The 27,439-nt window shown below is 40.4% G+C and overlaps 2 protein-coding genes and 1 long non-coding RNA gene across 4 annotated transcripts; 1 reads left to right on the plus strand and 2 right to left on the minus strand.

Annotated features, from left to right (window-relative positions):
• Window positions 1-1,297: 1,297 nt before the first annotated feature.
• On the minus strand, window positions 1,298-12,593 carry fbxw5 (F-box and WD repeat domain containing 5). 2 transcript variants are annotated; one of them, XM_030743345.1, is made up of 10 exons: window positions 12,490-12,593; window positions 9,851-10,046; window positions 9,605-9,762; window positions 7,795-7,978; window positions 7,275-7,423; window positions 6,109-6,435; window positions 5,842-6,022; window positions 5,587-5,734; window positions 5,172-5,384; window positions 3,304-3,577 (listed from the first exon to the last, which is right to left on the minus strand). In XM_030743345.1, the coding sequence occupies exons 2-10, from the start codon at window positions 10,035-10,037 to the stop codon at window positions 3,304-3,306; spliced, it is 1,821 nt and encodes a 606-aa protein (XP_030599205.1). In that variant the 5' UTR covers window positions 10,038-10,046; window positions 12,490-12,593. The 2 variants fall into 2 exon arrangements, with proteins under 2 accessions (XP_030599206.1, XP_030599205.1); XM_030743346.1 differs by lacking the exon at window positions 12,490-12,593 and having other exon boundaries at window positions 1,298-3,577; window positions 9,851-10,037.
• A 2,228-nt stretch (window positions 12,594-14,821) lies between these two features.
• LOC115788999 (uncharacterized) lies at window positions 14,822-15,596 on the plus strand. The gene is made up of 3 exons (XR_004020662.1): window positions 14,822-14,964; window positions 15,278-15,367; window positions 15,457-15,596. It is a non-coding gene; the product is annotated as an uncharacterized LOC115788999 (long non-coding RNA).
• A 3,032-nt stretch (window positions 15,597-18,628) lies between these two features.
• prdm12a (PR domain containing 12a) lies at window positions 18,629-22,416 on the minus strand. The gene is made up of 5 exons (XM_030743149.1): window positions 22,044-22,416; window positions 20,342-20,532; window positions 20,076-20,231; window positions 19,718-19,832; window positions 18,629-19,591 (listed from the first exon to the last, which is right to left on the minus strand). The coding sequence occupies exons 1-5, from the start codon at window positions 22,264-22,266 to the stop codon at window positions 19,140-19,142; spliced, it is 1,137 nt and encodes a 378-aa protein (XP_030599009.1). The 5' UTR covers window positions 22,267-22,416; the 3' UTR covers window positions 18,629-19,139.
• Window positions 22,417-27,439: the final 5,023 nt, after the last annotated feature.

Below are 27,439 nucleotides of genomic sequence, written 5' to 3' on the forward strand. Positions count from 1 at the left end.
TTGTGTGTATGCATGTCTTGTTGTGACCTAAACAGACATTTCAGAGATGTAAGTTGTTTGTTCAAGAACAATATACATGCTTCAAGCAAAGGCAAAGGAACCTCATAGCAGCAGTGAATGGAGGTGTTGGAAACGTTATGGTTGCTTCCATGCTTTAATATCATGTGTGGTTCTGAAAGCTGAAGATGAACAGTAAGTGGACACTCTGATTATTATTCAAAACACACAAGCAGGAAAAAAAAATCCATAAAGAAGGCTTATGTCATTTGAATCCAACTGAAATAAAAGGGTATTTCAGACTGGCAGTTGATTCAAGTTAACACTCAACCGTCATTTTATTTTATTTTTAAGACTGTACAAAAATTTCAACAAACTGGCCTCAGAGACTGACGAGAAGTTACACTATATGGACACAAATATTGGGCCACACCTCCTCGTCTTTGAATTCAGGTGTTTTCAGTCCCTTTGCCACAGGTTTTCTTTCACCTGTGGCAATGGGACTGAAACCACAAGCGTCGTACTGTAATAGGAAACTGCCATTGCAACGAGTGCAATTTCTTCCCTCCTAGATGTTCCACAATTAACTGTGAGATGTATTATTGCAAAGTGGAAGCATTTAGGAACCACAGCAACTCAACCATGAAGTGGCAGACCACACAAAACGCATAGTGTGTAGAAGTCGCCAACACTCTGCTGACTCAGTAACTGCAGAGCTCCAAACCGACTCGGGCATTAACATCAGCACAAAAACTGTGTGCCGGGAGCTTCAAGGCATGAAGCAGCTCCTGCGGTTGTAATGTGCAGGAGACCCAGCACTTTTGTCTACATAGTGTATTTCTGCCTAATTGGGGAATAAAAAGCTTTAGATGCCAAGGATGTACTTGTTGAATAAAATATTTTTAAAACGCAAAATTTCCTTGCTGTGTTAGCCTGTCCAAATATGTTTAAAACAAAGACAACAGTTACCAGGGGATGTACTTATTTTATCTACATGAGTAATCAGTGACAGTGACAAGTCCAAGTTACGCAGAAACTAAAAATATGTGTATGTAATATGTGTCTATTTTCAGATTTGACTGGACAGGAGGGTGAATGGCTCTGGAGAAGATTTAAAGTGCATCAGGGTTGGTCTCTATGCAGCTACATAAGCTGTCAAAGAGTTTAAAAAGGCACTAATAAGAAGGCTCTGCATGTATCAGGCTCTCTGTCCAAAGCCTTGAATCAAAAGCTGCATGAGAAACCAAAATTGTATTAGTAGAACAGAATATCAGTCTGACACATTTTCAGTTTTCTGGACTTGCAGGGCATGCTTTTTATTAAAGGGGAGTTAAAAAAAAAAAAAAGAACACAAGCTAAAAAATGATCATGAGGACGGAACCGGAGGCAAAACAACATGACAACATGAAGAAAGATGTGAAGAGGAGCTCAGGAGAAAGTTCACGCCTTATTACACACATTTCAGAAACACAGAAAATACTATTCAGTTGAGGAAATCTGCTTGTTGAAGTGTTGAATTCACAGGGGGTTCTGAAAAGTCGACAAGCGAAACACTGCCCAATCATAATTAAAGCAGTTTTTAACAAGTCACATCCTCCTTCAGCATCTGGTGGAAATGTAAATAAGGACTGAGTAAAGTACCTGACCCTTGTGCTGGTTAAACTGTAACTGTAGTCATGCGTCACTTTTTGTTTTTTTTCTCTGAGCATTACCAGTAAAAGCACCTTGGAGGGGACTTAAAGTATGATGTAAATACACACAACCATTTCAACAAGTTTTGAACAGGCTTTCAAAATGAGTCCTTTAGTCTTTTTTACTTTCTATCTGGATCTATTAAAGTGTTCTGATCTATTGTTTCTTGTCAACTTAAATCAATCAAAACCCTAATAACCATTTTTAGTGCAACACACATGTAACACACATGTAAATTTAATTTCAATTTGAGTATCAGGCAGCATTTGTGCAACCTGAAATCTCCATGAAACTCCACCTAGTAATTTATTCTTTTATATCGCTGCTCTGCTTTGTGTAAAATTTGTCACACTGGTATATATAATGTAAGTTAACGTGAACTGCCAATCCACCAAATAGCTTCATTACAGCACATCACTATATATTTTAATGATAATTTTCTTTTTTAAACAAGTGATTTCAAAAGATAAATTCATGCTACAATAGAATAATGATTAGGCCTTCAACACCACCTTCCAATCCTTAAGGAGATTTAGCGTAAGTAAATAAATAAGTAATGTAATTGTTTGTTTAGCAGTCTATGGACAAACGAGAGGGTGGCAGGTTGGGTGATGTGTTTCATTTAAAACTAACAGCACCAGTGGAAGCTCTAGGTCCACTAACTCAAATAAAAAGGCTCTATATGAAAAGTTTCTGTCATCGGGGGCTGGGGGGGTAAAACGACTTCAATTTATGAGATTCTTAGCGAGGTGTTAAAATAAATGGTGCAGCGATGCTAATGAACGAAAAGGGTTAAATACAGTTTTTACATTATTATAGATCCAATAACAATGAGCTACACAAACAATTCTTCTTCACAGCTATGCTTCACACTAGCTGCTCCTTTTATATTAAACTGCTCAGTAATTCTACATCAATATAATAGTGACAGATCATTTCAGGGGCACAAAAACAACAGGATGTGATATCATTAAAACTAAAGTAGGCTACATTAAATGTAGCTCAAACCCCCATTTCCCTTTATGCTTGTTTTTTATATATATATATATTTAAATCTTTGAGAAAAGAGCTTATAAGGAAAATTTAACTCAAAACATCAACTGGATATACCCGCTGATAGGAAAAAACATTTTGGAACTAATTCTCAGTTGCACTCTGCCCTAAAGGAGGAGGACCTTTACATACAATTGTACATCACATCCAAGAGTCCTGGGTCCAACCTGCTTAGACACAACTTTACAGTTTAAAATAAAGAAAAAAAAATAAGGACAACAACCATCTTTCAGGGGAGCGGTTTGGGACATCTGTCTTTATGTGTCAGCTCTACACTCTCTACATCTCTATCTGCCATAACGTTGCATATCATTTCTGTCTGCAGTCATGTCCGTTGGCGCAACAGCGCTCCCTTGTGACTAAGTCTGAGCCGGCCTCTCGTTTCCTGTCGGCTCAGTCGGTCACCGCTTTCAGTCACAATACTGTGAGCTCAAGCAAAAACAACAGACTGTGCCCACGGTGTACATATACATAGAGTGTGTATATATTCATACCACAGAGGGAAAAGATCAAACTTTCCTCACCATGCTCCCACCCACTTCAAGTATTTTCAAACCTGACTCATGGTTTCCCGTTGATGCAGGAGTTCTTGCTGCGGCTCAGCCAGGACGGCAGGAGGCTGCGAGGCCTGGGCGGCCGGACGGAGGCTTGTGCGAGGCGGACCATTCGCGGTGAACGCCAAACTTTAATGGTAGAATCGTCGCTGGCGGACAGCAGCAGCTCCTGGTCCGCGGGGCTGAACGCCACCGAGTTCACCACGTCGTCGTGTGCCAGACGTGCCAGGCAGATGTTGTAGTGGCGGTCCCAGATGTAGCCGTGCTTGTCTTCTGCTCCACTACAGGTGGGAGATTAGAGGGTAAGTCGATGTAGTTATGAAAATAAATCATTTTAACACTGCTTTGGTGTGTAAAAATTTTGCACTGAATATCAATTAATCTGCTAAAAGGTTTGTTTCTAAAAAGCTACAAAAGAGCTCAAACCGACAAATACATGAATATATTTACTTTGCTATAAAATAAATCCAAGACAAGCCGCAATCACCTGTGAAACTGGAACTATTTTTTTTCAATAGTTTGTTTAATAAACTACTTAAAAAATTAATCCAAATCATCACTTAAATATTCTCACTTCATTTTGTGCTGAGTAGTTTTACCTCATCAATGTCTAAATCTAATAAACAGTAAATAGTGTGTTTAACCCTAGAACACCAACATCGGGTGATTTTCACCCACGTGAAAGTGATACAAAACTCATGTTAGTGTTCTAGGGTTAACAAAACTGTGTTATACATATTTCTTTAAAACCATTAATCCTGCAGTTTTACAAACACTCAAAGTTTAGTATTGAAGTTATTTCTCAAGACAGAAACATATTATTAGCAACCCCCAAAAACCCTTAAACAACAGGCTCTGATATTGATGACGATAGTGGCTCTGTGATGTTCACACACGTGGCTAACACACGAATGCTTGCCGATTCGAGACTGGGAGGCGGAGACACAGATCCAGTCTCAGGGGTGGGCTTCATCTGGTGTGAAATCTGAGCCAAATCAAACTTGCAGATCCATCCACTGTGGTGACCCCTTGGGAAACACAATAGCAACTAGAAGTACCCTTTATATGGCATTGATATTGGGTGTCAATGCAAGCAACATGACATCTTCTTGGCTGCTCTCTACAGCAGGTTATCTGCCTCCATCCATCCTTCTCCTCCTGCCATGAACCTCCTCTGAGGTCCTTCTCTTTTCTTCCTGCCAGGCAGCTCCATGTTCAACATCATTTGTCCAATATATCCACTATCCCTCCTCTGCACATGTCCAAACCATCTCAGCCTTGTCTCTCTAACTTTGTCTCCAAACCGCTCAATCTGAGCCATCCCTCTGATGTACTGATTTCTAATCCTGTCCCTTCTGGTCACTCTCAACTGAAATCTTAGCATCCTATGGCATGGGTGGATAATATAAAAGCTACTTTTGAAAGTGGATCATTTTTATAGTGGCACAGGTGTGGGTGGAAAATGTCTTCATGATGACACCCACCACACTGAACAGATTCTTCCTGATTTCAAAGGAACATTTTGTTTCCATCTCATTGTTTTAGTTTTGCTCAAACTCACGACTGACAAATCCTGAATGTAAACTTTGAAAACTTCAACATCATTTTTAAACTCGTGAACTCGCACACACCAGCGTGTTAGTAGAAATGAGGTCTCGTAAAATTGAGATGCATTGTGCCAGAACAAAAAAAAGGGGAATTTCTTACACAATGAGCAGTGAAATAGTGAGCAACTTTAACGACACTGTACCCTAAAGTGTCGCTTCCCTTTTGGTTTCCCAATGGAGAGTGGCTCCATCTGAGCCTGAAAAGCTGCATCTGAGGAGTCAAATATTTTTTTTTTTTGGGGGGGGGGGGGGGCAAAAACAGACGCACCTGGCAACAAAGTCTCTGCTGACATCGAGGAAGATGAAGAAGCACTCATCGTTAGGCGTGAAAGCTCGGTGAGCGCGCAGACTCCTTCTCTCCTCTCTCAAACTCTTCAGGTCAATCACGTGCAGGTCGATCTCCTCGGCGATGGGAGGCGGAGACATGGGGTCCGAGATCACACATCCGGCTGGCCAAGCCCGGCTATTCACATACAGGTATCTGATCATTGGCAGTGGAGAAGTGAAGTCAGTGTCATTATGCTACTCTACAAAGTTGATACAGGATACAGACTGATTTTGGAACCAGGTTTCAACAATTTACTCTCATTTAGACACACTGGGTCCATTTCTTTATGGACCCCACCTTAAAACAGCCACAAAAACACAACAGTATTTCAGATTTGTGTTTCCCAGTTGATTACCTGTGGTCTGGAGAAAGGCCCATGCCAATGATGTGACCGTGGATATCAATAACATGGTCCAGGGAATCAAAAAACTCATCTGAACTTCGCTCTTCACCGAGAACAGGACCCGATGTGGTCATCTGCTCAGGCTTGATTCGCTTAATGCCTGGAAACGAAGAAGCAGCTTCCATGTGAGAGAAATCTGACACAATTTTAACAATGTGTCAGTTTTTTTTTAAAATAACATCCGCAAGCTTGTGTTTTGTTTCTTACCTATCTGGTGAGGAGAGTACGTAAGGCTGCCGGTGGTGAAGAGTAAGTACGTTTTGTCTTCGTCCCCGGACTCAGAGGGCTCAATGAAGCTGGGGTCAGGGGCCTTGGTGTAGGCTCTGCCCATCATCTGAGCCACCTGAGTCTCAATCTCCAGCTCCTTCTGCCCCACATTTTTCCGGCTCTGAAAGGGAAGTTAAATGAAGAATGAAATAAGCTCAAAAAAGTGAACAAGATGCCAAATGGATTTTTATATCTAAAGCACATTACATGTATAACATGTTCCAGTCCCGAGATGGTTGGCTGAGGGAGACGAGGAGTGGGGAGGACATGACTTTTTGCTCCTCTCTGGCAGTCTTCATCTTCTTCCTGTTCCTCTTCTTCCTCGCTCCCGGATGTTCCCAGATCAAAGAAGAGAGGCTGTTGCTGCAGACCCTTCTGCCTTCTGGCCTGAGATTGAGCTTCATAGTCCAACACCAAGTCTGGGTTATCGTGACGTCGACAGTGGGCTACCATCACTGTGCGAATGGTGCTGGCATTGATGTTTTGGATCTTGAAAAGGCGCTTGACCACGTTGACGTTCTCTGATTCGATATCCTGTTGCAGGAAAGGAAAAATATGAGGAAGACAAATTGTTCTGAAAAATGTTTCTTTACTCTTACTTTTCCCTGGAAACCTACTGCTGCACAAGCTCGCACATATTCAAAACTACAAGTGGCTCAGTTTAAATGAATTCGCTGAATATGCAGTGTTTTGAAATGTGTGAATCTATGACCTAAATCAGACCACAAAAAGTCCTGTTAATTTGCACTTAATAAACTCTGAATCACATGTCCAGCTGTTACACTGGGTCTCACTCAAGCAGCAACATCTGGGCCTGAAAAATTAAGCTACCACAGAAGCTCCAAAAGCTGCAGTTCCTCCACTGGCCACTTGAGGCTGGTTCCAAAAGAAGAGCCAACCCATAAAGGACTGATATGCCCAAAATTTACAACAGAAATAAACATGTTTACAGCATGCAACAGATTTTCTGAGATTGATTGAAAGAAGCCTTTGCACAAACAGTCTTCACACAGGCATTTGAGGAAAAATAACACCTCCCTTATACTTGTGTGGATAAAATCTTTGTCTAATCAGCTGTATCGACTTTTTTTCCTCATGATCATGTAGCCACTTGCCTCATAGCACAGATGGAAAGTGCCTCATGACCTTGAACACAGCTTAAAGTTACTTGCTTTCTATCTTTGCGCAAACTCTTCATACAGGAACATTGCGTCTTACAAAAAAGTTACAATACCAACAGTACACAGAGGTTAAATCAGGTTAAACTCAAATTTTCCACTACACTACAAACAAAGGGTTTTTTTCCCGCCGCTTTTTGACAACTGCATGTCAGTTTTTAACAACAATATTAAGACTACAGTTTATGGTCTCACCTGGAAGGCTTTATTGAGCCAGAGCACAGAGCAGGACGTCATGTTGCCTATCCAGTGCAGGTTTCCAGAGATTAGGTGGGTCTCATTCAGCCAGCAGCCAAACACGTCATACGGTTTGTTCCTGACCCGCGACAGCAGCGTGTAATTTTCTGTAGCGGTGCATCGTATGGGAAGAGAGTCACAGAAATTAACACATTAATGAACAAATACAGTGACAGAAACTTGCTTTTAAATGAGGCTTCCCATCCCTGTCAGCTTGATGTGCAATTCTGAGCACAATCTCATAGTTGGATAATGAAGTTAGGTGCAAGCTCTTATATCATTAAAAGCGACCAAAATTATCATTTAACAGAGAAGTTCACCCTGAAATATAATCAATAATCACACAGTATGCGAATATCTTTTTTTTTTCTTCCTTTGAGCTTAACTATGTCATTCAAATCATGTTAAGTCTGCAGATAATTCACAGTATATACTGACGTTCAGGAGATTTCAGAAGCAACTTTTTCATGTTTCCTACCTAGACTGATGACAGCGATCTCCCCTGATGACGAGTGGTGTGGTCCCAGGTAGACACCCGAGACGAGCAGCAGGCTGTCATCAGCGTTGAACTGGGAGAATTGGGTGTAGCCCCAGTTAAACTGCCGCATGCTGGAGCTGTGCGCCAAGGAGATATTACCATCTGGACGCTCGGTGTCCCACAGCTGCACACAGGAAGAGAGAAGACAGGCTTGTAAGTAGGTGAGTGGGTCATCAAGAAGCTCGCTTATATTTAAGGGAATTCTTCATGTTCTTGCTCAACATTGGTTAAAAGGAATTGATGTTCAGGAATGGATACTGATAAGATTTTACTGATACCAATGCCAATATCATTTCAGCTCATATGACTCATTTCTTAGCAATTCCTTTGTTGATTCCTTATCGATATTTTGCGAGAAAGAAAGATCACCTACACCTGCACCATCAGTGCAACTGTTTTGGCATCTCTGACTGAACAGTGCAGAAAGTCAAAGTAGAAAAAGCACCTGGACGTGAATCAGGTGTGCAAAACTGATCCAAGTTTCACATAATTTTCTTCAATGTACAACTTTCCAGAAAAAAAGAAGTAAAAAAACACAACACACCAGTTTGATAAAAAAAGGAGTTCATGAACTTGGAGGTATGGAAGTCTAATTGGTCCCCGTGTAAATAAAAACTCGTTAGACTCAGTGAGACATCACAAGTGGTGAAACTTTATGACACTACTCGATATTTTCTTTGCACCACTGCAGTCACACGCTGAGAGTGATCACTGTTTGCTAAATAAACGAAATACCAACATGGATATTTATTATTAATACAAACTATACAACAGTATTTTCCCCAAGTAGCTAAATACAAATATTTTGTGTTAGTTGATGCTTTGATGCACTCCTCTTTTTCTGCCTTTTTCTACGCATGATGGTATAGATTGCTTGGGTAATGACATTCGGTTGTCGACGAATTTTTGTGAGGACTGCTCTGTACTTGTACTTTATAGGCTGCAGTAATACTATGTATACCTACAGTGTGAAATGACAAACTTCTGACTCAGAAAACCTCTTGGAGCTGTACCCTAAACCCCACAGCTATTTTTCACTTACTGAGTGATTTGTTTGCACTGTTTTTGCAATTTGCTGTTGTTGTTCTGAACCTCTCAGCTACTAAAGAATCAACCAGAGCAGCTTTAAAACTGGTGAGTGTCATCAGAATGTTGATTTTCAGTCATAAAACAAGAAGCTGTTGTAACACAAATGTACTTTTTTCAGTCTGCCCCAAGTTCCCCGTGCTCGACAAGAGTCCTGACCTGAACAGACTGAACCGAGTCACAGTCCAAGCATCACAAACTGGCAACAGGGTGAACACAGGAAGTGATATGCAATGCTTTAGTGCAACACGTGAATAGAGCCCAGCCTTAGAGCCCAGAAAATTCCAACACACAACTTATGAAGTACACAAATGTGTGAGGTTCCAATTAAGGTTGCTTGCTGTCCTAAATCTTGATTCTGGGTAGCATAGTTTATTCTATTAAACAATCATCCTGGTAAATCTTGTTGAAACAAAGCTCTTCTGCCTCCTATCAATCTAAGCTGGGTAGCTGAAAGTTCCTTCTGTGCATGTGAGCAGATGAAAATAGTTTTTCTTCTTTCGATTTTTAAAATCTGATCACTAGCTTTTCATATCTCTCCTGCTTCCTGACACATAGTCAATGCCAAAAAGTGAACAAGGGAGATGAGTAAAATACCTAAAATTGCCTAAAAATGTCCCCTTGTCATCCACAGACAAACAGAAACCTCAACAGTATGTCTTACCTTAACAGTGCAGTCTTTTGAGCAGGAAGAGAAGCGGTGACCCCTGTGAGAAAAAGCCAGGTGGAGGACTTGGTCGCTGTGCTCTCTCAGTGTTTGAACCTCCACACAGGGGATGCAGTCAAAAAGACGCCTGAACTCCCTGTACCATGATACGGCCGCTGCACAGAGGTAGGTTTTGGAAGTAATGAGACAAAGTTTATGTAGTAACTAAATTCCTCTCTGAAACAAATTATCAAAGATATTTACCAGGGTGCCGGGGTACTGCGCGGGGGATGCGGTAGTAGCTGTAGAACAGCTCCCTCCACAGGAACTCATCTCTGGACACAGCCAGCCATTGACGGCAGGTCAGGCCAGCTCTCAGCACAGCATCATGGGGCAGACGCAGAAAGATCTCCAACACCAGGCTGTCTGGCAGAACTGGGCCACACTCCATCCTAACATCCTGAGGAACACATACACAGTGTACAGTGTTGTGCAAAGGTTTCAGACACAGAAAGTGCAAAAGACAATCGAATGGTGCAATCATAAAATTACATTTTGAGATGTCTTGTGCATGTTTTACACACATTAAGATCTCAGCAGATATTACTGAGCCAATCACTCACATTTTAATCAGTCTTCAGCCCATACCTAAACTTTGGAAAGCTGCCTGGGTTTTCCCCATATTAAAAGATGGAGATCCATGAGTGTTGAGCAATTACAGTCCAGTCTCCAAGCTTTCAGTCCTGACTAAGATCCTTGAATCTCAGGTAAATTTTGCAGTTTAAACAATTTTTATGTGTATTTTATGTGATTTTCAGTCTGATTTTAGAACTGGATAATCTCATATACACCCTGAACAGGAAACAGCATTAATTGGTTCTGAAAGTAGCTTGTTAATGTGCTGATTCAGATAATGTAAAAACATTAATAAACTTGGTTCTAATCTGCTGCTAAGTCTCTGTTGCACTGCTGGAACGCTACTAGAACATAGAACACACATCAAGAAAACCTGTTCAATCAATAAAATTATTTCACCTTAACCTGCAGACAAACTAAAGTGATTTTCACATCTTTATTAGGCTCTGTGTCAGTAACAGTTAATGTTTAATTGCACTCAGTTTAAAGTTTCTGAGCTCTAATGTGCAGCAGTCACCTCAGAAGGAAACAGCAGCACACTCAGCAACAAAATTATTAACTTGAATGATTTTATCCCACTTGCCCCTAGATGGGAATGTGAGTGTGACTGGTTATCTGTCTCTCTGTGTTAGTCCTGCAACAGGCTGGTGACCTGTACCAGGGTGTACCCTGCCTCTCGTCCTATGACAGCTGGGATGACAGCAGCTCTGAAAAGGATAAGCGGAAGAAAAAACTGGATGGACGGATGAAATTATTTTACCGCTGTACGCTAAATCACCAGATTAACAATTTATTGTAGCATCTCTCTCCTATTTGTAAGAGTGTTGCATTTCACTGTTGTATTTATCATCATCTGATAACATCTCTGATTGGAGTAGGCTGTGCTCATGGGGCTCATTTTGTGTAGAAGACGAAGAGTCATATGACCTGTGAAATGCCCTTTTTTTATGTGAGCACCTGAAGCAGAAAGCCCTGCTTAACAGAAAGTTGATAACCACCATCGTGATACCCGTCACCTCTAACTGGGCCTTTAGGTTTTATCAAGGTAATATAAAGAAATCCTGGCTATGCTGAAATTCCTTCATAGTATACCCCTCTGGTCTCCCTTTTAAAAGAGATCTGATCTCAAACCTTACCTCCAACTCAATCAAATGGTATCTTTAAGAACTTTTGGGTCTCCACTATAATATAAAATAAAGGCCTTTAAGTTCAAACCTACTTCCACAGCACAGGTTTGTAAGGATCTGTCACCCAACAGGCTGACATTCAACAATGAATCAAAGCATATTCACTACTCTATAAAAGACACACTATATAAAATACAGAAGCTTCTATTCTGTAAACAAAAACAAATCCAGTTTCAATGTTTACCGATTTTGCATGAACAACAAACCGAATAATAAGCATCTAAACACACGTTTGACTGCTGACTTACTGATTACTCTGATCATTTCAGCTCCATCACAAAGAATAAAAACAACACTCCAGCTACACTTTTTAAAGCAAGCAACCAAAACCAGTCAGGACGCTGCATATTTTTGAGGCTTCAGCTCTAGTGAGACTATCTGAAGCCAGACAGCTGTTGACAGCTGGTTTCAGGGCACAGACAGCAGCCCATTAAGGACATCATCATCATATACCAGTGAACCTACTACTGCTCTCTTCCTCATAACCCGCATTATTTTCGGGATTTTAAAAGAAAGGGAAAAGCAATGATATATGCAGAGTCCTGCTCACTGCAGCTGGAACACGGCCATGTTAGCGTGGCATTTCCTCGCCTCAAAAAGGCGTAAAATGTAAAACTTTACGTGAACTTAGTTTTTAAAAATGTAATCGGTGCCCTCACCAACTCTTGAGCAAGCGTCCTCAGCTCTTCTGTGAGTGACCGTCGTGAGAAGATGACCTAACATGGACATTTTTCTCGAGTACTATGTTTACACTAAAAGCAAACCACTCTAGCCTTCTTCCTCACAAACTAGATATCCACATAAATATGTGATAACCAGTATATGCCTGTATTTTTGCCGGTCTATGTCAGTAAAGAGTTTAATTTACAGCTACAATAGATAACTATGAAGCTAGCTATAAGCGAGCTCACTTGTTAAGAAGACAGCTAGCTGTTAGCTGACATTTGTTTTCAACTTTTAGCTGCGCCCGGCACCACTCAATGCTGACAGAAAACTGCTAATTTTACACCTAAATGCTTGTGTCGAATAGGTTAATGAACCTCGCTTCATACAGGCTGAATGACACAAACTGGGACCCACCTGCTGGATCAAAGTATGTTGGAGAAAAAAAATCCAACAGCTAGCCAGCGCTAAAGGCTAGCCGCAGAAAATGACAACAACCCTGCAGCAGCTACGAGGCGGCGAGACGCTGCTAATGGATCACAGAATAATCGATGCATCTCTGGAGACGCTTGAACGTGTTTAGTTTGCAATCAAAGAGGATAAAGATTTAAAGGTACAAATAATGACTGGATTAAAGAATGACTGCAAGTAATCACAAGATTGTTATGTTTAAATTGGCAATGAGGTTATTTGTACTGTTTTATCAGCTTGTTGATGCTAATAGGCTTTTTTTTCACCTATATAACACACCACAAATCTAAAAAAAAAAAAAAAAAAAAAAAAAAGACAGCTATTCAAAAGCAAAGCAGTTCGAACACATTCATATTGCTATTACTAAAACAAACCTATACTATTTGACTGCATTACAAAGACATAAAAATAACTTAAAATACAGCAAAGCTAATTTAATCTGTTCAGCATTTACAGTTATTTTATGATTCATATCACTTTTCTTGTCGAATCTGCTGGAGCCACTCTCCCAATTTGGGGTCATTGCCCTGAGTGTTCCGACAGGTACATGGAGGTTACACCTGAATTCAGTGATTTGGGTGGGTGAGTGAATATTTTTGACCATATAGTGTATGCAGAGAACGTCTCCAAAGCAGACCGCGCTACACCTGCCCAGTACCTCAGTCTGTCAAGCATAATGTAATGGTCAGTAGTATCAAAGGCAGAGGTCAGGTTCTATAAGACTGATAAGAAAACTGTTTTACTGCCTATTGGACATACAATTAGGTCCATATAGCAAGGGCGATAATTATTTGATCCCCATCTGAATTTCTAAGTTCGCACACTAACAAAACAATGAATAGTCTTTAATTGTTATGGTAGTTTCATTTTAATGGAGACAGAGCAAAACCAAAAATCCAGAAAAAAACACATTATACAAAAGTTATAAATTGATTAACATGTCACTGAGTGAAATAAGCATTTGATACCCAAGCCACGTACAACTTAGCACTTGGTGGAGAAACCTTTGCTGGCAAGCACAGCGGTAAGACGTTTTTTTTGTAGCTGGGTGTAGTTGTAGTCACCAGGTTTGCACACGGCTCAGGAAGCATTTTGGCCCCCTCCTCTTTACAGAAACTCTCTAAATCCTTTAGGTTTCTTGGCTGCTGTTTGGCAACTCGAAGCTCCCTCTACAGATTTTCTATTGGATTGAGGACTGGAGACTACCTGTAGGGGATCAAATACTTATTTCACTCAATGACATGCAAATCAATTTCTAACTTTTATGTGATGTGATTTTGTTTTATATTCTGTCTGTCTACAGTAAAATGAAACTACTGTGAAAATTACAGACTGTTCATTTCTTTGTAAGTGAGTGAACCTACAAATTCAGCAGGGGATCAGTTATTTCTCACTATAAATATTTGGATGATGACACAGTTTTACCTCTGTACACCACCACAGTGGGTTTAAAATCAAACAATCAAGATGCAATTGAAGTGCTGAGTTTTAGCTTTAATTCGAGGGGTTTAACAAAAATTTTGCACTAACTGTTTAGAAATGACAGACATTTTTATACATGGGGTACTGTGTATAAAAATGTCTGTCATTTCTAAACAATTGATGCTAAATTTTTATTAAATTCTTTGAATTAAAGATAGAAGTCTGCACTTCAATCACATATTGATTATTGGGTTTTAAATCTGCTGCGGTGGTTTACAGAGACAAAACTACATTGTCCAAGTATTCATGGATCTAACACAGCCGTGTACTTACTGCTTTTGTTGTGAGGACACAAATCTGTTTAAAGTACAGACTCAGTTTACGTAGGTTAGGTTTAGGTAAGGTAAGCAGTAATTATGATTACTGTGAATCTTCAAGAAATTAGTGTTTCCCAGTGTCTTTATCTACAATGCGATGGGAACACAATAACCGCAACACACACACACACACACACACACACACACACACACACACACATTTATACACAAACAATGTGATCATTTTGATAAATTCAAACGAAAACACGAATCAGCTCTCAGATTCATGTTGACGTGATCACGATTGATTGCAGATTAAGAAAAAGCTGCTTTTATGGCTGACTGGAAAATATTCCTTCATATGAGTATAGAAAAAATTACAAGACATACACATATAAACCACCCCTATATAAAAATCATTTACATTAGCATTCTTTTCATGCCCATGAAGTAAACAGATGATGGGACAATGGAAGAACGATAACAGGAGGTTCTCGGTAAGCTGACACTCCAGTGAGTATCAGTCAGTGGAGTACTGACTGAAAAATAGCTGTGTCATTGGCTTGTGCTCTCAGTGCACATATAACACTGACTACTAACCAGCTACACCAGATCAGACACTCCCAGACTGATCGGTGAAGAAAACATCGAAGTGGAGCCATGCTGTGACTGATATTCTCTGGTAGGATTTTTAAACTTCTTCAGAATTTTAATTCTTAAATATGATTATTTTGTAACAAAGCTCTTTTTTTTAAACAAGATGAGCAATTAATTTATTTTCCTTTAGATATGCAACCTTTTTTTTCACTGATGACTTTTTTATGAATTACAGACTTAAAATAGAGATATGCATCCTGGGTTAATGCGTTAATGGTGTGTGTTACACTTGATAGAGATGGGATCAGTTTACCTGCTGCACCATTAGCTCACCAGAAGAGGCTAGACTAATACTTCAAACAGATAAGAGACTAAATAAAATTCCTGTCCTCCTTTAGCTTTGCACAATGTCGCTGCCTGGATAGTTTCTTCCTGTGGCTCCTCAGCAAAGGATGGGACATCATCAGGAGAGACATACCAGTGTAAAGGTGCTCATCAATGGTAACGTGATATTGTTTTAGAATAACAATCTACAGAGTTCTCATGAACAAGCTGTTTTGCTTGTCTTACTGTGCAGGAGATAAAGTGTGGACGGTGTCTAATGATGCAGCACCATCTACTCAAAAGCCTTCATAATTCCTCCCAGCAGTGCGGACAGGAAAGATGCCCACATTTTCTCCAACTGGTCACCCTGCAAAGTTTTTAATCTCTGCTTCGGTCTGACTCTGTGTTGCTCTGTGCTTGTTATAATGATGACTTAACTGAAAACTCCTGTTTGGGAAGTTGGCTAATGTCTGACAGCTGACAAATACAGCAGCATCTGCAGAGTCAGTCAGAACATCACGTCACATCATCGCTTATCTAAATAAAGATGATGTTTGATGTTTAAGTTTATATGTATCAAAAGTAAATAAAAAAATTAACAAAAGTGTTTCTCAGTGTGTCTCCAGTAAAGCTTCACTTTACTGGTGTTGTGCCAAAAAGTGAAGTGATTTCCGGTGTTTGCCAAAAAAAACCCCAAAATGACTGCCGGTTGTAAATAACATGTTGGCCTGTAATCTGTCTGACATCACTCATCTCACATGAATGATATCACGTCATTTTGATCCAGAAAGAAAATTCCTGTCACAAAGTAGAAGCTGCAGTTTTGGGCAAAGTAACTTTTATATATCCTTTATTTATCTGGGTAAAACGTCTCATTAGGATTAAAAATTTTCTTTTTCAAGAGAGACCAAGAGGGCAACAGCAATTACAACATATAAAATATTCTATAACGATATTTTAAGTGGCCAAAAAGGATTAATTGCACTGTAGAACACAGAATAGGTCCAATAATGCAGAGTTATGAGGATACTTTACACAATAGATTATTTATTTATCTCATATATATATATATATATAACCCCTTCGTAAATCCTGTTTACTACAGTCTTTTAAAAAAGACTGCTGAAGAACTGTGCAGAACAAATAAGTCACGTGTTTTATGATATATTTCCCATATCTTTGGAGCAGAGGAGAGTCCCCAGGCTGTGGACAGAGTCGATTTAATCCCTGTGGCTAAATGTAGCAGCTTAATGACCTCAGATCAGTAACTCTGACTTCACTGGTGATGAAGCTGAACTGTTAAATTTGGTACAGGACTCTCCAGACCTAGTGCAGCTCGCTTACATTAGCTGGGAGTACAGAGGATGCTTGCATCATTTTACTTCTTGAGGGTTTTGGGACTCACACTACACTTTTATTTGTGGACTTCTCATTTGCTTTTAATATTATTCAGCCAAATATTTTAGCCCAGAAACCTTTGAGTGATTTTGACATTGATTTTAATCTTGTACGCTGGATTGCAGACATTCCTCAGAGGGTGAGAGTGAATGGCACACTGTCCAAGTGTCGTTTCTCCTCCACTGGCCATCCTCAAGGATGTGTTCTGTCGCCTCTGCTGTACATTCTCATATGTACACCAAAACCAGTGTTTTGGTGTACATATTTCAGACTTTTCCTTTTTCAGAAAAAGTCTGAAAAAGGAGCCAGCATACAAACAGGTACATCCTTAAATTCACAGATCACACAGTCATCATTAGTCAGCTAAATACTTATAAAGATAAAGATGGGCCAATGGCGGTGGAATGGTCATTGATAATTTGACACCAGTGTGGGAACTGTGGTCAAAAAGAGCCATCGACGCCTGTACTTTTTCAGAAAGTTACAGGTTTTCACTGTGGGTAGAAAAATTCTGTCTTTTGTTCAATCAGTTTGACATCTTCTCTTATTGCTTGGTTTGGAAATGTTAGAACCAAGGACAGTATAAACATGAACGAAGTTGTGGGGGTATACAGCAAAATAATAGGCATACCACAGTCCTCACTACCTGCAGGTAGTGCAAAAAGTCCCAGCTATTGTGGAGAGCCAGACCCACCCCCTGCAGAGAGAATTTGAACTGCTTCCTTCAGGCTGCAGATGCAGAACACCATTATGATAGGATAGGACCAAAAACTCCTTTGTTCCCTGTGCAGCAGTGTTTTTAAATCAGTTTATGTAACATTTGTACCTCACTTTGTAGCTTTTTAATGTTTTTTTTGTTTTTGTTTTTTTTTTTAAATAAATTTTAATGTGATTGTGGATTAAATTTTTTGTGGTTGTTGTGCATTCTTTTTTTGTTGTTTTTACATAGTTCTTTTTCTTTCTTGAGAGTCTGTCTGTAAGCAGGTTTTTCAGTAAATGACTGAACTGAACTGAATTATTTACCAAAACAAGCACAAATGTTACACACAAAACCACGTAGAAACCGACACTTACTGGCAGACGATCGCTCCTCTCCACTTCTGCGTGTTTGGCGCCATCGTGTGGAATAAAGAAAGTAATTGCAGAAACTTGCACGGAGTTATTTGTCTTAAGCGGAAGAGAATGGGTGGATTGATGGATGGATCAAATAAAAAGGAGAAAAAGTCTGAAATCTTGCAAAAAGATTTGCGAGTGAAACTATAAACGCTGTATTAATCAAAGAACTGGACCTTGAAGACGCATTTCTATTCGTCAGTTTGATTAGAGCGACAAGTTGCCAAAATCTAACCTACATACAGTAAGCAAAAGGGAATAGATATAACCCGGTCATAAAAGTACAGCTATTACTTGTCAGTATAATTGCACTTAATATGTTAATATTATTATTAATAATAATATGTGTTTTATAAGACATGGAGAGCGCAAGCACACCAACTCTTTAGACTTTATCCATGCCAGTCAGTTCTTTAAAACTCTTTACTGCATATTAACAATTTATGGTTAAAATACAGCACCGCATCTCCTGATACCTGACCATCTAACACTTAGAATTGTTATTATGCAAAGATCATCAAAAATCCTGTCCAAAAATGATGACTTCGTGAGCTAAACAAGTATCTATATTGCTTCTATAATAAAATCCACAAAGGGAACAAAGACTTCAGGACCCTCAGACAAAGGCACAAAATGGTTTGGATCTTCCACTTAATCCTGGGTCATGTGCAGGATTTCAGAGACAGGCCTTCGATTATTAAATTCACCAGCCACATCCTTCTCCTGTGTGGTACTGGTTTAGAGGGGATCCAAGAAGCTATCATGCTGGCATGGTTAATGATGAACTAATATAATAAAATATCAGTTTGTCAGAAAATAACTGAAATCACACTGTGTGCAATATTATATCATATCGTTTATTTAGAATAGAAGAAAGCACAAATGTATTTACATTCACATGTACAGTAGCATACAATTCTTCTTTATATATATAATTACCCAACTCTCCAAAGTACCCAGTCTGTACAATGTTAAAGTGACAATTTTAGTTTACAGTGTGAAACAATGCAGCGGAAACAATGTACACCCCTTAGTTTATTATGACTGTACACATCTGTGACGGTACTTTACATCTGAGCTGGTGAGGTTTTGATGTAAAATATAATTTAATCACATATGAACTGATATTTAAGGATTACACGTAGAATCACTGATAACAAATTATTTTTAAAAAACAAAATCTGGATCGAGGTGTCTTTTTTTTTCCAGCACGTTTCAGCTTCCAAAATACAAACATTAAAGCCTGATTTCTGACCGCGTGACAAAGGAACAAATCAGGCGAGAAATGCAGATGTCTTTGTGAGATGCTTCACTATCACCTCAACGAGGAGTTGTTTCATTATTGAGCACCCTTTACTTCTCCACTACGGCTCTAATCTAAAGTGCAACGTCGTCCTGCGTGACAGTCCTTGCATGTTTCTGTCATCATAGCACCATGGTGGTGATGTGGTGCACCAGAGGCATCTGGTGGGGCACGGCTGTCATCTGTGGAGGAGGAGGAGACACTTGAGAGGGCGCATCGGCGCTAGACGCCACAGGTTTGTGCCGTGCGCTCTTCTGGTGCGCCCTGAGGCCCGCCAGTTGGGAGTATGCGCTCTGACAGACGTGGCACTTGTAGGGCCGCTCGCCGGTGTGCAGGCGGACGTGGTTGCGCAGAGTGGATGACTGGCTGAAGCGGCGATTGCAAAAGCGACAGACGAAGGGTTTGTCCAGAGTGTGGATGCGCATATGCGAGCGCAGGTTGCTACGGGAGTTGAAGCCACGGTGGCAAATGACGCAGCGCATCCGACCCGAGGAGGAGGAAGAGGAGGAGGAGGAAGAAGAGGAGGAGGAGGGGGGGGAGCACGAAGAAGGGCCGTCACAGGAGTGGCAGTCATCTGGTAAAGGTAATAACAGGAGATGTTTTAAAACCTGGTCAGCTCAAGTTTCACATGGTTACCGTGATTTTAAAAAAGTAGCCCATTTTCATCCAGTTAATTACAATGAAATAAAACTTCTGTTACCATTTCTGCCTTTCTTCTGATGTTCTTCTTCTGTTCCAGGAACTCCAGGGATTCCCAGGAACGTGTTATGAGTGTTTCCATACCAGACAAGGAGCTCTTGGTCCGGTGGGATAGTCTGAGAGGGACAGAGTGAGAGGAAGACGTCAGTTAGACATCATATGATTTCAGTTTGTTGTTCTTTGACTGATGCAAACGACAAAAAAGAAAAGAAAAGAAAAGAATTAAGTTCTTATTCTAGCCAGTAGGTGGCAATGCTCTGCAGGACATTTTGCACGATTAGTGGCCTTTAATAAGGTCCGGGAGTCCCTGGGGACATTTTACAACCTGCTATCTGGACGGAACCTAAGCGCATCCTCACCTCCACGGCCTTGTAGAAGATGCTGCTGCCGATCTGCACTACCTCCAGGTTTTGCTCCTGTTCATTCCGGGCACACTTAATGTATGTCATCCAGCTGCGCTGATCCTCCTGACTGGCATCGATGAAATAACGCACTGTGCCGTCTTCGTTGAACACCTGAGCGCACAAGGCAAAGAAAGGGAATCAGTTTATTTAAAGTCTGACTCAGGAATTTGGTTACACGGGCCTCATGGGCTGCAGGCTGAATAAATGAAGTTAGATCTCACCTCCCACATGAGATTGTTGTTCTTGAACAGGTCCACGTGTTCAGGGGACAAGAGTCTGCCTGTGAAAGGGCCCATCTCGGTGCCGGCTTTAATCCAGGTCTTTGAGAAGATGCCCAAACCTTCACCGGGGATCGAGCTCTGGGCGATGATCACTTCACTGGGCAGCACCAGGCTGGACAGCTTCTGCACCTCTGCGAATATAAAGAAGAAGAAACGTGAGAATGCAAAAATGGAGATTAAAATACTGAGAGAGACTGGTCAGTTTAGATGATAGAGGTACATACTGTGTCTCTTTATTTGGGTAAGTGAAACTGCACATCAGTTAAAGGAGATAAGAGGCAGATTTTTGTGGTCAGAGATGTTCAGCGCCAAAGCTTTGCTGGAACAGTCCTTAAAGCAGCAAATGAGCTGGATCTTATTTTAGTCACGAAATATTAAGCTACTCCTTATCCTCCGTTTAATTCGATTATCTGGCTGAATTGAAACTTTTTGTTGTGCAAAAGCCTCTCGGAAAGCATTTTCATCTGCAACAGAAAGGAGGGGAAAGAAAAAAAAATCGTGCTTCTTTAATGTCAAAATCAAAGTTTTTTTTTTGTTTTTTTTTATTTCAGGCTGCGAAAAATCCCGGCCGAATAGGGGTTAAATGGTCCTCTATTGCGCAGGGTCCAACAATTTGTCATGCTTCAGATGTGATATTCATTAAAGTTTACTGGAAAAGAAACGGCTAATTCCAAATTCATTATCCTTTTAAGAACTTTGTAGCAATAAATTTGCGCTGAATGAAACGAGGACTTGTTAAAAGCCTCAGGAATTTCTGCAACAAAAAAATGGAAAGGCGATTAGATGGTTGACATGCAATGAATAGCATTAGATTTAGCCTTCACGGTGCATTATGCGAGGAACAGCAAATCTTTTAAGGAGAGAGAAAGAGAAAGGCTCCGGAGCCCCATAGCTGCCAAGAGAGGAAAAGAGACTGTCCGGAGATTGATGAATGCGGGATAAAAACCCGGGACATCTTAAAGAAAGGAAACCTTTCTCTCCGCGAGGTTTAAGTGGAAACTTTCCCAGGTCAAGCACAAAGTTAACCAAATGAATTTAATGCTCCGCATCTTTCAATCAGCGGCAGTTACACGCCTAACACGCCTCTAACTCGAGGTCTCGGAGCTCTGAAAGGGTTAACGCGTTAAATGGGTCGAAATAAAAGCAGCAAAAATGGGAGAAAACGTGGAAACCAGCAAGGAGTCAGAGAAAGTTTAGGGCAGAAGTACCGGAGAAGGCCAGTAACAGTTCTGTAAGTTTCTTAACTCTAGTCACTAACGTGAGTTTTGTGACATTGTGACCATCACTTTCACGTGGGTGAAAATCACCCAGCGTTCGTGTTTTTGGCCTAAATTCGCTCCATATTAAGTGTGATGATACTGGTGGGAATAAATGCTCAACATTTAGCTGTGGAAAAAATAAATATAAAGTTTAGTTTTGGGCTTTGATTTATTTGAGTGGATTTGGGGCGATTGTAGATCCTCTTAAAATAAGTTCTGCAGTTATAAAGCGCAATCAATCAAGAGGAGCTTTTTGCGCACAATCGGGTGAAATGAAAACACTTAAAATGAATTCAAATCGGCAATACACGTTTCTAAACCCGCACACCAGTATGGTTAAGTAATTAGCGTTAATAAAACAGCAAAGCAGCAGCTCAGCCTACCTCCAGCGAAAGACTGGGCCAGGACTTCGGCGGTGAAGGCGGTCTTGGGACTGCTGCCGCTGGTCTGCCGCTCCTCCGCCAGGTGTTCGCCCAGCACGTTCCTCCACCTGCCGTACAGGAAACTGTGCAGGATGTCCGAGGTGATCACGTCCGACAGCGAGCGGCTGGGACACTTAAATCCAGATTTTAGAGCCAAAGCGTCGGCGGGTAGCACGGAGCCCATGTTGCAAGACGCGTAAAAAAAGAGAGAGAGAGAGAGAGAGAGAAATCCCCCAGAAATGATGAGTGAGTGCAGCTGCAACAAGCGGAGGGGAGAAGGAGAAGAAATGGACACACACGGAGCTGCTCTTCAGTCCGCCCCTCTGCTCCAAACTCTGCGCGTAAAGCTGCCCTGCCTGGTTGTGGGGGTCTCTTTATATAAGTGGCTAGTGTGACCCCTGTCTAATTACTTATTAATGACACACCCCTCACCGTGTGGACCTGCCTGCTGCACTGCAACAAACCAGCGGAGACATTAAAACAAACGGGGTAGAGGGGAAAGGGGAGGGGGTGCAAACTTTAGTTTAGCAATTATCCGCACATAAAGCCGCATATTAACCCGCTGTGAAAAGGCTGCAAATGAATTCTTGGCTATTGTAATCATAAATTTATGATCGAAAACCCACAAAATGAAAAGCGCGTCAGAACTGCTGTAAGAAGAAATAGATTAAAGCGCAACTAACTCACACCTGCGCTCCGGGGCTCCCGCGAAATTGGTCCAACTCGCTTTATTCTGTACTGACTAAAATCAGAACATATCGCGGCGCATGGGGGAGAAAAAAAAGGTGGTGGTTAAATAATGAGAAGTGAATAGAAGTGAGAGCATTTTTCTCTGCGCACAGAAGTGGGTCATTGAGTCTGGGAGTTGCTCGCCCATTTTTTTCTCATGCATTTCGTATTCATTCGATGGTAATATTAATTTTTTTTTTTTTGTGAGGGGTTAGCGCGGGAATAACAAGAATGGAAACAAGCTCGTCTTGTTTTTTCTTTTTTTTTCCTTTCTTTTTCTCTTTTTTTTTTATATCATTGTTCACATGCAAAAAATGCAAAGCTGCTTTGACGTGGTTCACTTTTTCAAGCCCTTGTTGAGGTAAGCGGTTTAATATTCATGGATGTTCGGAGCCCCCCTCCGTATTGTGGCGACGTTTAGATGAGTATATATGGCCCTTTTCTTCTCTATAGTCGCGGTCCTCTGTGTTTTCCTCTCCTGCCTATTTTTCGGGCTTGATGGACTGGGGCTAAATGGGCAGTTTTCCTTCTTTTCCAGCAGAGAGGACATCTTTATTCCATCCCTGGCTCACAGGTTTCCTATTCAGCTCCCCTCCAAGTAATGTCAGGGCCCTGAAAAGTGCTGCAAATCAATCTTTCATGGTGTTTTGAGGGCAATTTGACATCCATGCACTCTCCTTTTCACTCCAACAACTACAAGGGGATTGTCCGAAAAAAAAAAAAGGGCAACGTTGTGCTCTCTCTCTCTTTCTCTGGACGAATATGGACTATGGCAATGTAGTGGCACAGAAGATATGGCAAGTAAATACAATAGCGGAGAGGTTTTTTTCCCTTCTTTTTTTGAGCTACAGAGATAGTGAAAAGGCAAGGTGAGTGACAGGGCACGAAAAAAGATTACTGTGAAACAGCTGCTTTTTATGAGCGGGCCCCTCCTACGTTTGTCTCCTTTTCCCAGATGAAATTTCTCTGCTCTTTCAATGGGATTCTTTCTCATCTAGATTGATTTACATTTATAGCATTCATCGCACAAATCCGAGGTAAATGGCGGGGACAGGGGGGTGGGCCGCTTCTTTATTAAAGAGGAATTAAATGAATTGAATTGGGGTAACGCATGGATTTGATTTGCTTATTTATGCATTAACCTATGGCATTATCCGGAGCTGGTAAAGCCGCGGGCATGTCAGCAATAGCAAATCATCCTGCTTTAGCTGTTCCATTGTAAAACAATTTGAGCCATTATTCTGTCCATTTAAAGCTTATCAATTTAATGTGGATGATTGACAATTATTGCACAAAGAATGTGGTAATTGTTGGATTTCAAAGAGCTGCTTGGAAACCTATCAAAGGCGAGCGTTTGTTTGGGGATAAATAGCGGAGTTTTACGCGTATCGGGGGAGAAAGAGATCCCCTGAAGAAAAACACCCTCGAATTTATTTTTGCATGATTGATTTTAAACATTCAATTTTCAGCGAATAAACAGGCCTAACTGAAAAATTGATGACTAAAGTTTTGTTTGGAAAGATGCTTTTTTTTTCTTCTTTATTTTTGCTTGTTAAAAATAAGAATTTGTTTTGTGCTTCGCAGAGAAAAATGGGGAAATAAATCACTGGCACTTTATGCAAACATTCACATGAATTTAACTGAGGCCTGCTGCAGGGACACAGACACACACGCTGCACGCTGGCGGAGGGGGGTGTGGGACGGAGCGCAGAGTCTCCGGCGGGATCCTCCGCAGTGTCATTAAAAACAGATTAAGGTAGCTGCCACAGTGCGCCGGATCCTGAAGGCCGGCTTATCTGCTGCAAAGGTGAGAGGTGCAGTTCCTCCTCTCCCTAAAGAGCCTCTCTTTTTCTCCACCCCTCTCCCTCCGCTGTGGGACAGGGGCACCTGCTGGATGTGGAAGAGGTGGAGGTGCGTGTGTGTGCGCGCCTACCTTTACTTACACAGCATGGAAACGAATTATAAAAAATAAAATAAAATAAAAATTGTTTGGCTCTTCCTGCGCAATGCTGGCTGCAATATGAAATTGTAAAATTGAATCCATCCTGTTTCGCCCAGTGAGCAGAACCTAAATAGTAATTAAAGGTCATGATCTAATTTATCCCATTAGCTCGGGCTGTCTGACATTTCTAAGAGAAATTTCAAATTTAGTAACAGCTGCAAAACTGCTCACTGTGGATGTGTGGATGCGATACACTTGGAAGATTTCATTCTTTTGATTTTGCACTATAATAAATCAAATTTGACTTATTGGCTGTAAGTGTGAGCTGAAAAATTTGCATCAAATACTATTTTATTTTCGTCTAATCAAAACTGTATGTGGGGGAAAAAAGACAAAGATGAGCCATAAAACAATGAGTCACAGATTATCATTTATACTTTTATAAAAATTCTCAACTGAAACTCGATCAAATGTGATGTAAAGGAAATAAAAACAAATCCTACACCCAGTGTGTAAAACTTGGATGCGTTTTTATAACAAATAGGACCTGAACACAGCAGGGGAGAGGTTAAAGCAACCACTCCTGCCCTTTTTCCCCTTTAACACTGACACAAAAAAATTTACCTAATTATTCTGAAATGAAAAAGCTTTTTCATGCTGAACAGACCACAGTTACATTAGATACTTGAGAGTATATTTCCACTTTTTACATATTACTTGTAGTTGTACACTGTGGCATTGCTATTTTACCTAAATATAAGCTCTTTGCAAAAGAGAATTGAGAGTAATTGCACAGATGAAGCAAAGAAATCATTGAGAAAATGATTCTTTGCTGTAAAGAGGAGTTATTCAGGAATGATATGGAAGCAAAACTAGAACTATAGCAATTTTAAATGTGTTTTTAATATATATATATATGGATAATTTAACTTGTAAGCAAACACATTCCTTGCAAGGTGAGGTGAAGAAATGGGACAGTAGGGGCCTCAAAGCATAATAAAGGAGCTAAAAACTAAATTTAATGTACATCATTTGGGAATATATGTGCAGAAACTGTATTAAAGTCATTTAAAATTATTAATACTAACATTTTAGTCAAACAAAAATTGATCCAAAAGTCTTGAGACTGAAGGAAGTGGCTTTAAAAAGGCTACAGTATTATTCTACATCAGGATCAATCAACAACAGACCAACACTGTCCCAAATATTCTGCATAAATTCCCCATTATACTCTGTCGGTTTGGATAAGGAGGAAAATGCTGCAGTGTGTCTATAGATAATGAAGTGCCTCTCACACTCCACTACAAAAAAAAATTATTAGATGGACACAAAGGACCCAGCAGGTCCAGAGTGTCCACAGGGATGGCATGTTAAAGACGAACAGGATCAAAATCAAGGGCTGGATTTGGAAACAGCTGCACACCATCAAAGCAGGGGCCGCTATGGGGCCACGCAGGATCCACTGTGGCAGGAGCCTCCCTGCTGAGGGCAAAGATGTGCAGTGACAATGCTGGAGAGGGCAGCAAAGGGGGGGGAAGGGGGGTGTTCACTGGACAGGAGCTAGTGGAATGAGTCGATGCTGGCTGGAGGCCGTTAATGTGCAAGGAAATACTGCATGACTTGTTTTGGGTGCGATGAGGAATAGATGTGGAGGAAATGTGACAGAAGTGTAGCATTCAGGAAAAAAAAAAAAAAAAAGGTGGTGTTAACAGGCACTGAAGATGAAATTTGTTATACTAAAAATCCAGTTTAAACCCAGGAGAATCTGAAGATTTCATCTACAAGATGAAGCAGGGACTTATTTTAATCTTGAAGCCCCCCTATCCCCTCTTTTAGGTTTGAGGACATGCAATACATTTACAATTGTGGGTCTCTCTCTTAAACATGCAGGTATTTTCATTTCTGGTTGTGATGAAGTGGAAGTATTTGCATCTCATTGTAAAACTACAGCATTCAGCAGTGTGGCAGTGCAGCAAAGTTACCATTATGAAAACGTAATAGCATAAATCAACCACAAGAGAGGCTTGCGGAAAATTTATTTGAATTTGAGAACTGGCAATGGACTATAGAAAATAGATATTCTGCTTATAAAACATGAAAACATACATTTGGCCTATATATCCTCTATGTATCATCTGTTAGTATATATATACACACACAAACACAATAGAGCTCTCAAAGTTTCAGATGTGAAATTTAACACTTTAGTATCAGAATACAACCAAAGACATCCAAATGATTACAATATTCAAACAGAAAAATCAGCTTAACAGTACACAATAAAGGTAGTCCGGATGTTTTCAATACATGGTTAACTGTACACAAAAGGAAAAAAAATAAACACCATAATTAGACATTTTGAATTTATATCCCTTTTCATTAAGAAATGACGTTAATAATCAGAATCACTTGTTATAATGATGCATCATTTATATTAGATCACACAAGAAAATTAAAATTAAAAAAAAAATTAAAAAGGTATTAGCATTGGACTGAGTCCAACGCCCTGCTGAGTCCACAGCGAGGGTTCAGAGGGGCGCCGGTGAACTGGGAGGTACCAAATAAGACAGTTTTTGATCATAATACTTAAAACATAAAAATACATTAATTATTATTACACAGGTACGAATTACAGAGGCTTAGCAGTCTTGAATAGTTCAGGTACAGAACATACACCAAAAAAAAA

This window comes from Archocentrus centrarchus, chromosome 12 (assembly GCF_007364275.1).
Source record: "Archocentrus centrarchus isolate MPI-CPG fArcCen1 chromosome 12, fArcCen1, whole genome shotgun sequence".
NCBI classification, from domain to species: domain Eukaryota; kingdom Metazoa; phylum Chordata; class Actinopteri; order Cichliformes; family Cichlidae; genus Archocentrus; species Archocentrus centrarchus.

Excerpts from the sequence above, each read along its gene's own strand:
- fbxw5 (XM_030743346.1), bottom strand. The coding sequence starts at position 10,037 with ATGGAGTGTGGCCCAGTTCTGCCAGACAGCCTGGTGTTGGAGATCTTT. Across the intron at positions 9,763-9,850 it reads CGCAGTACCCCGGCACCCTG|CGGCCGTATCATGGTACAGG; the intron begins GTAAATATCTTT and ends ACCTCTGTGCAG. Across the intron at positions 5,735-5,841 it reads GTACTCTCCTCACCAGATAG|GCATTAAGCGAATCAAGCCT; the intron begins GTAAGAAACAAA and ends CTTCGTTTCCAG.
- prdm12a (XM_030743149.1), bottom strand. The coding sequence starts at position 22,266 with ATGGGCTCCGTGCTACCCGCCGACGCTTTGGCTCTAAAATCTGGATTT. Across the intron at positions 20,533-22,043 it reads GGCCCAGTCTTTCGCTGGAG|AGGTGCAGAAGCTGTCCAGC; the intron begins GTAGGCTGAGCT and ends TTATATTCGCAG. Across the intron at positions 20,232-20,341 it reads ACAACAATCTCATGTGGGAG|GTGTTCAACGAAGACGGCAC; the intron begins GTGAGATCTAAC and ends TTGTGCGCTCAG.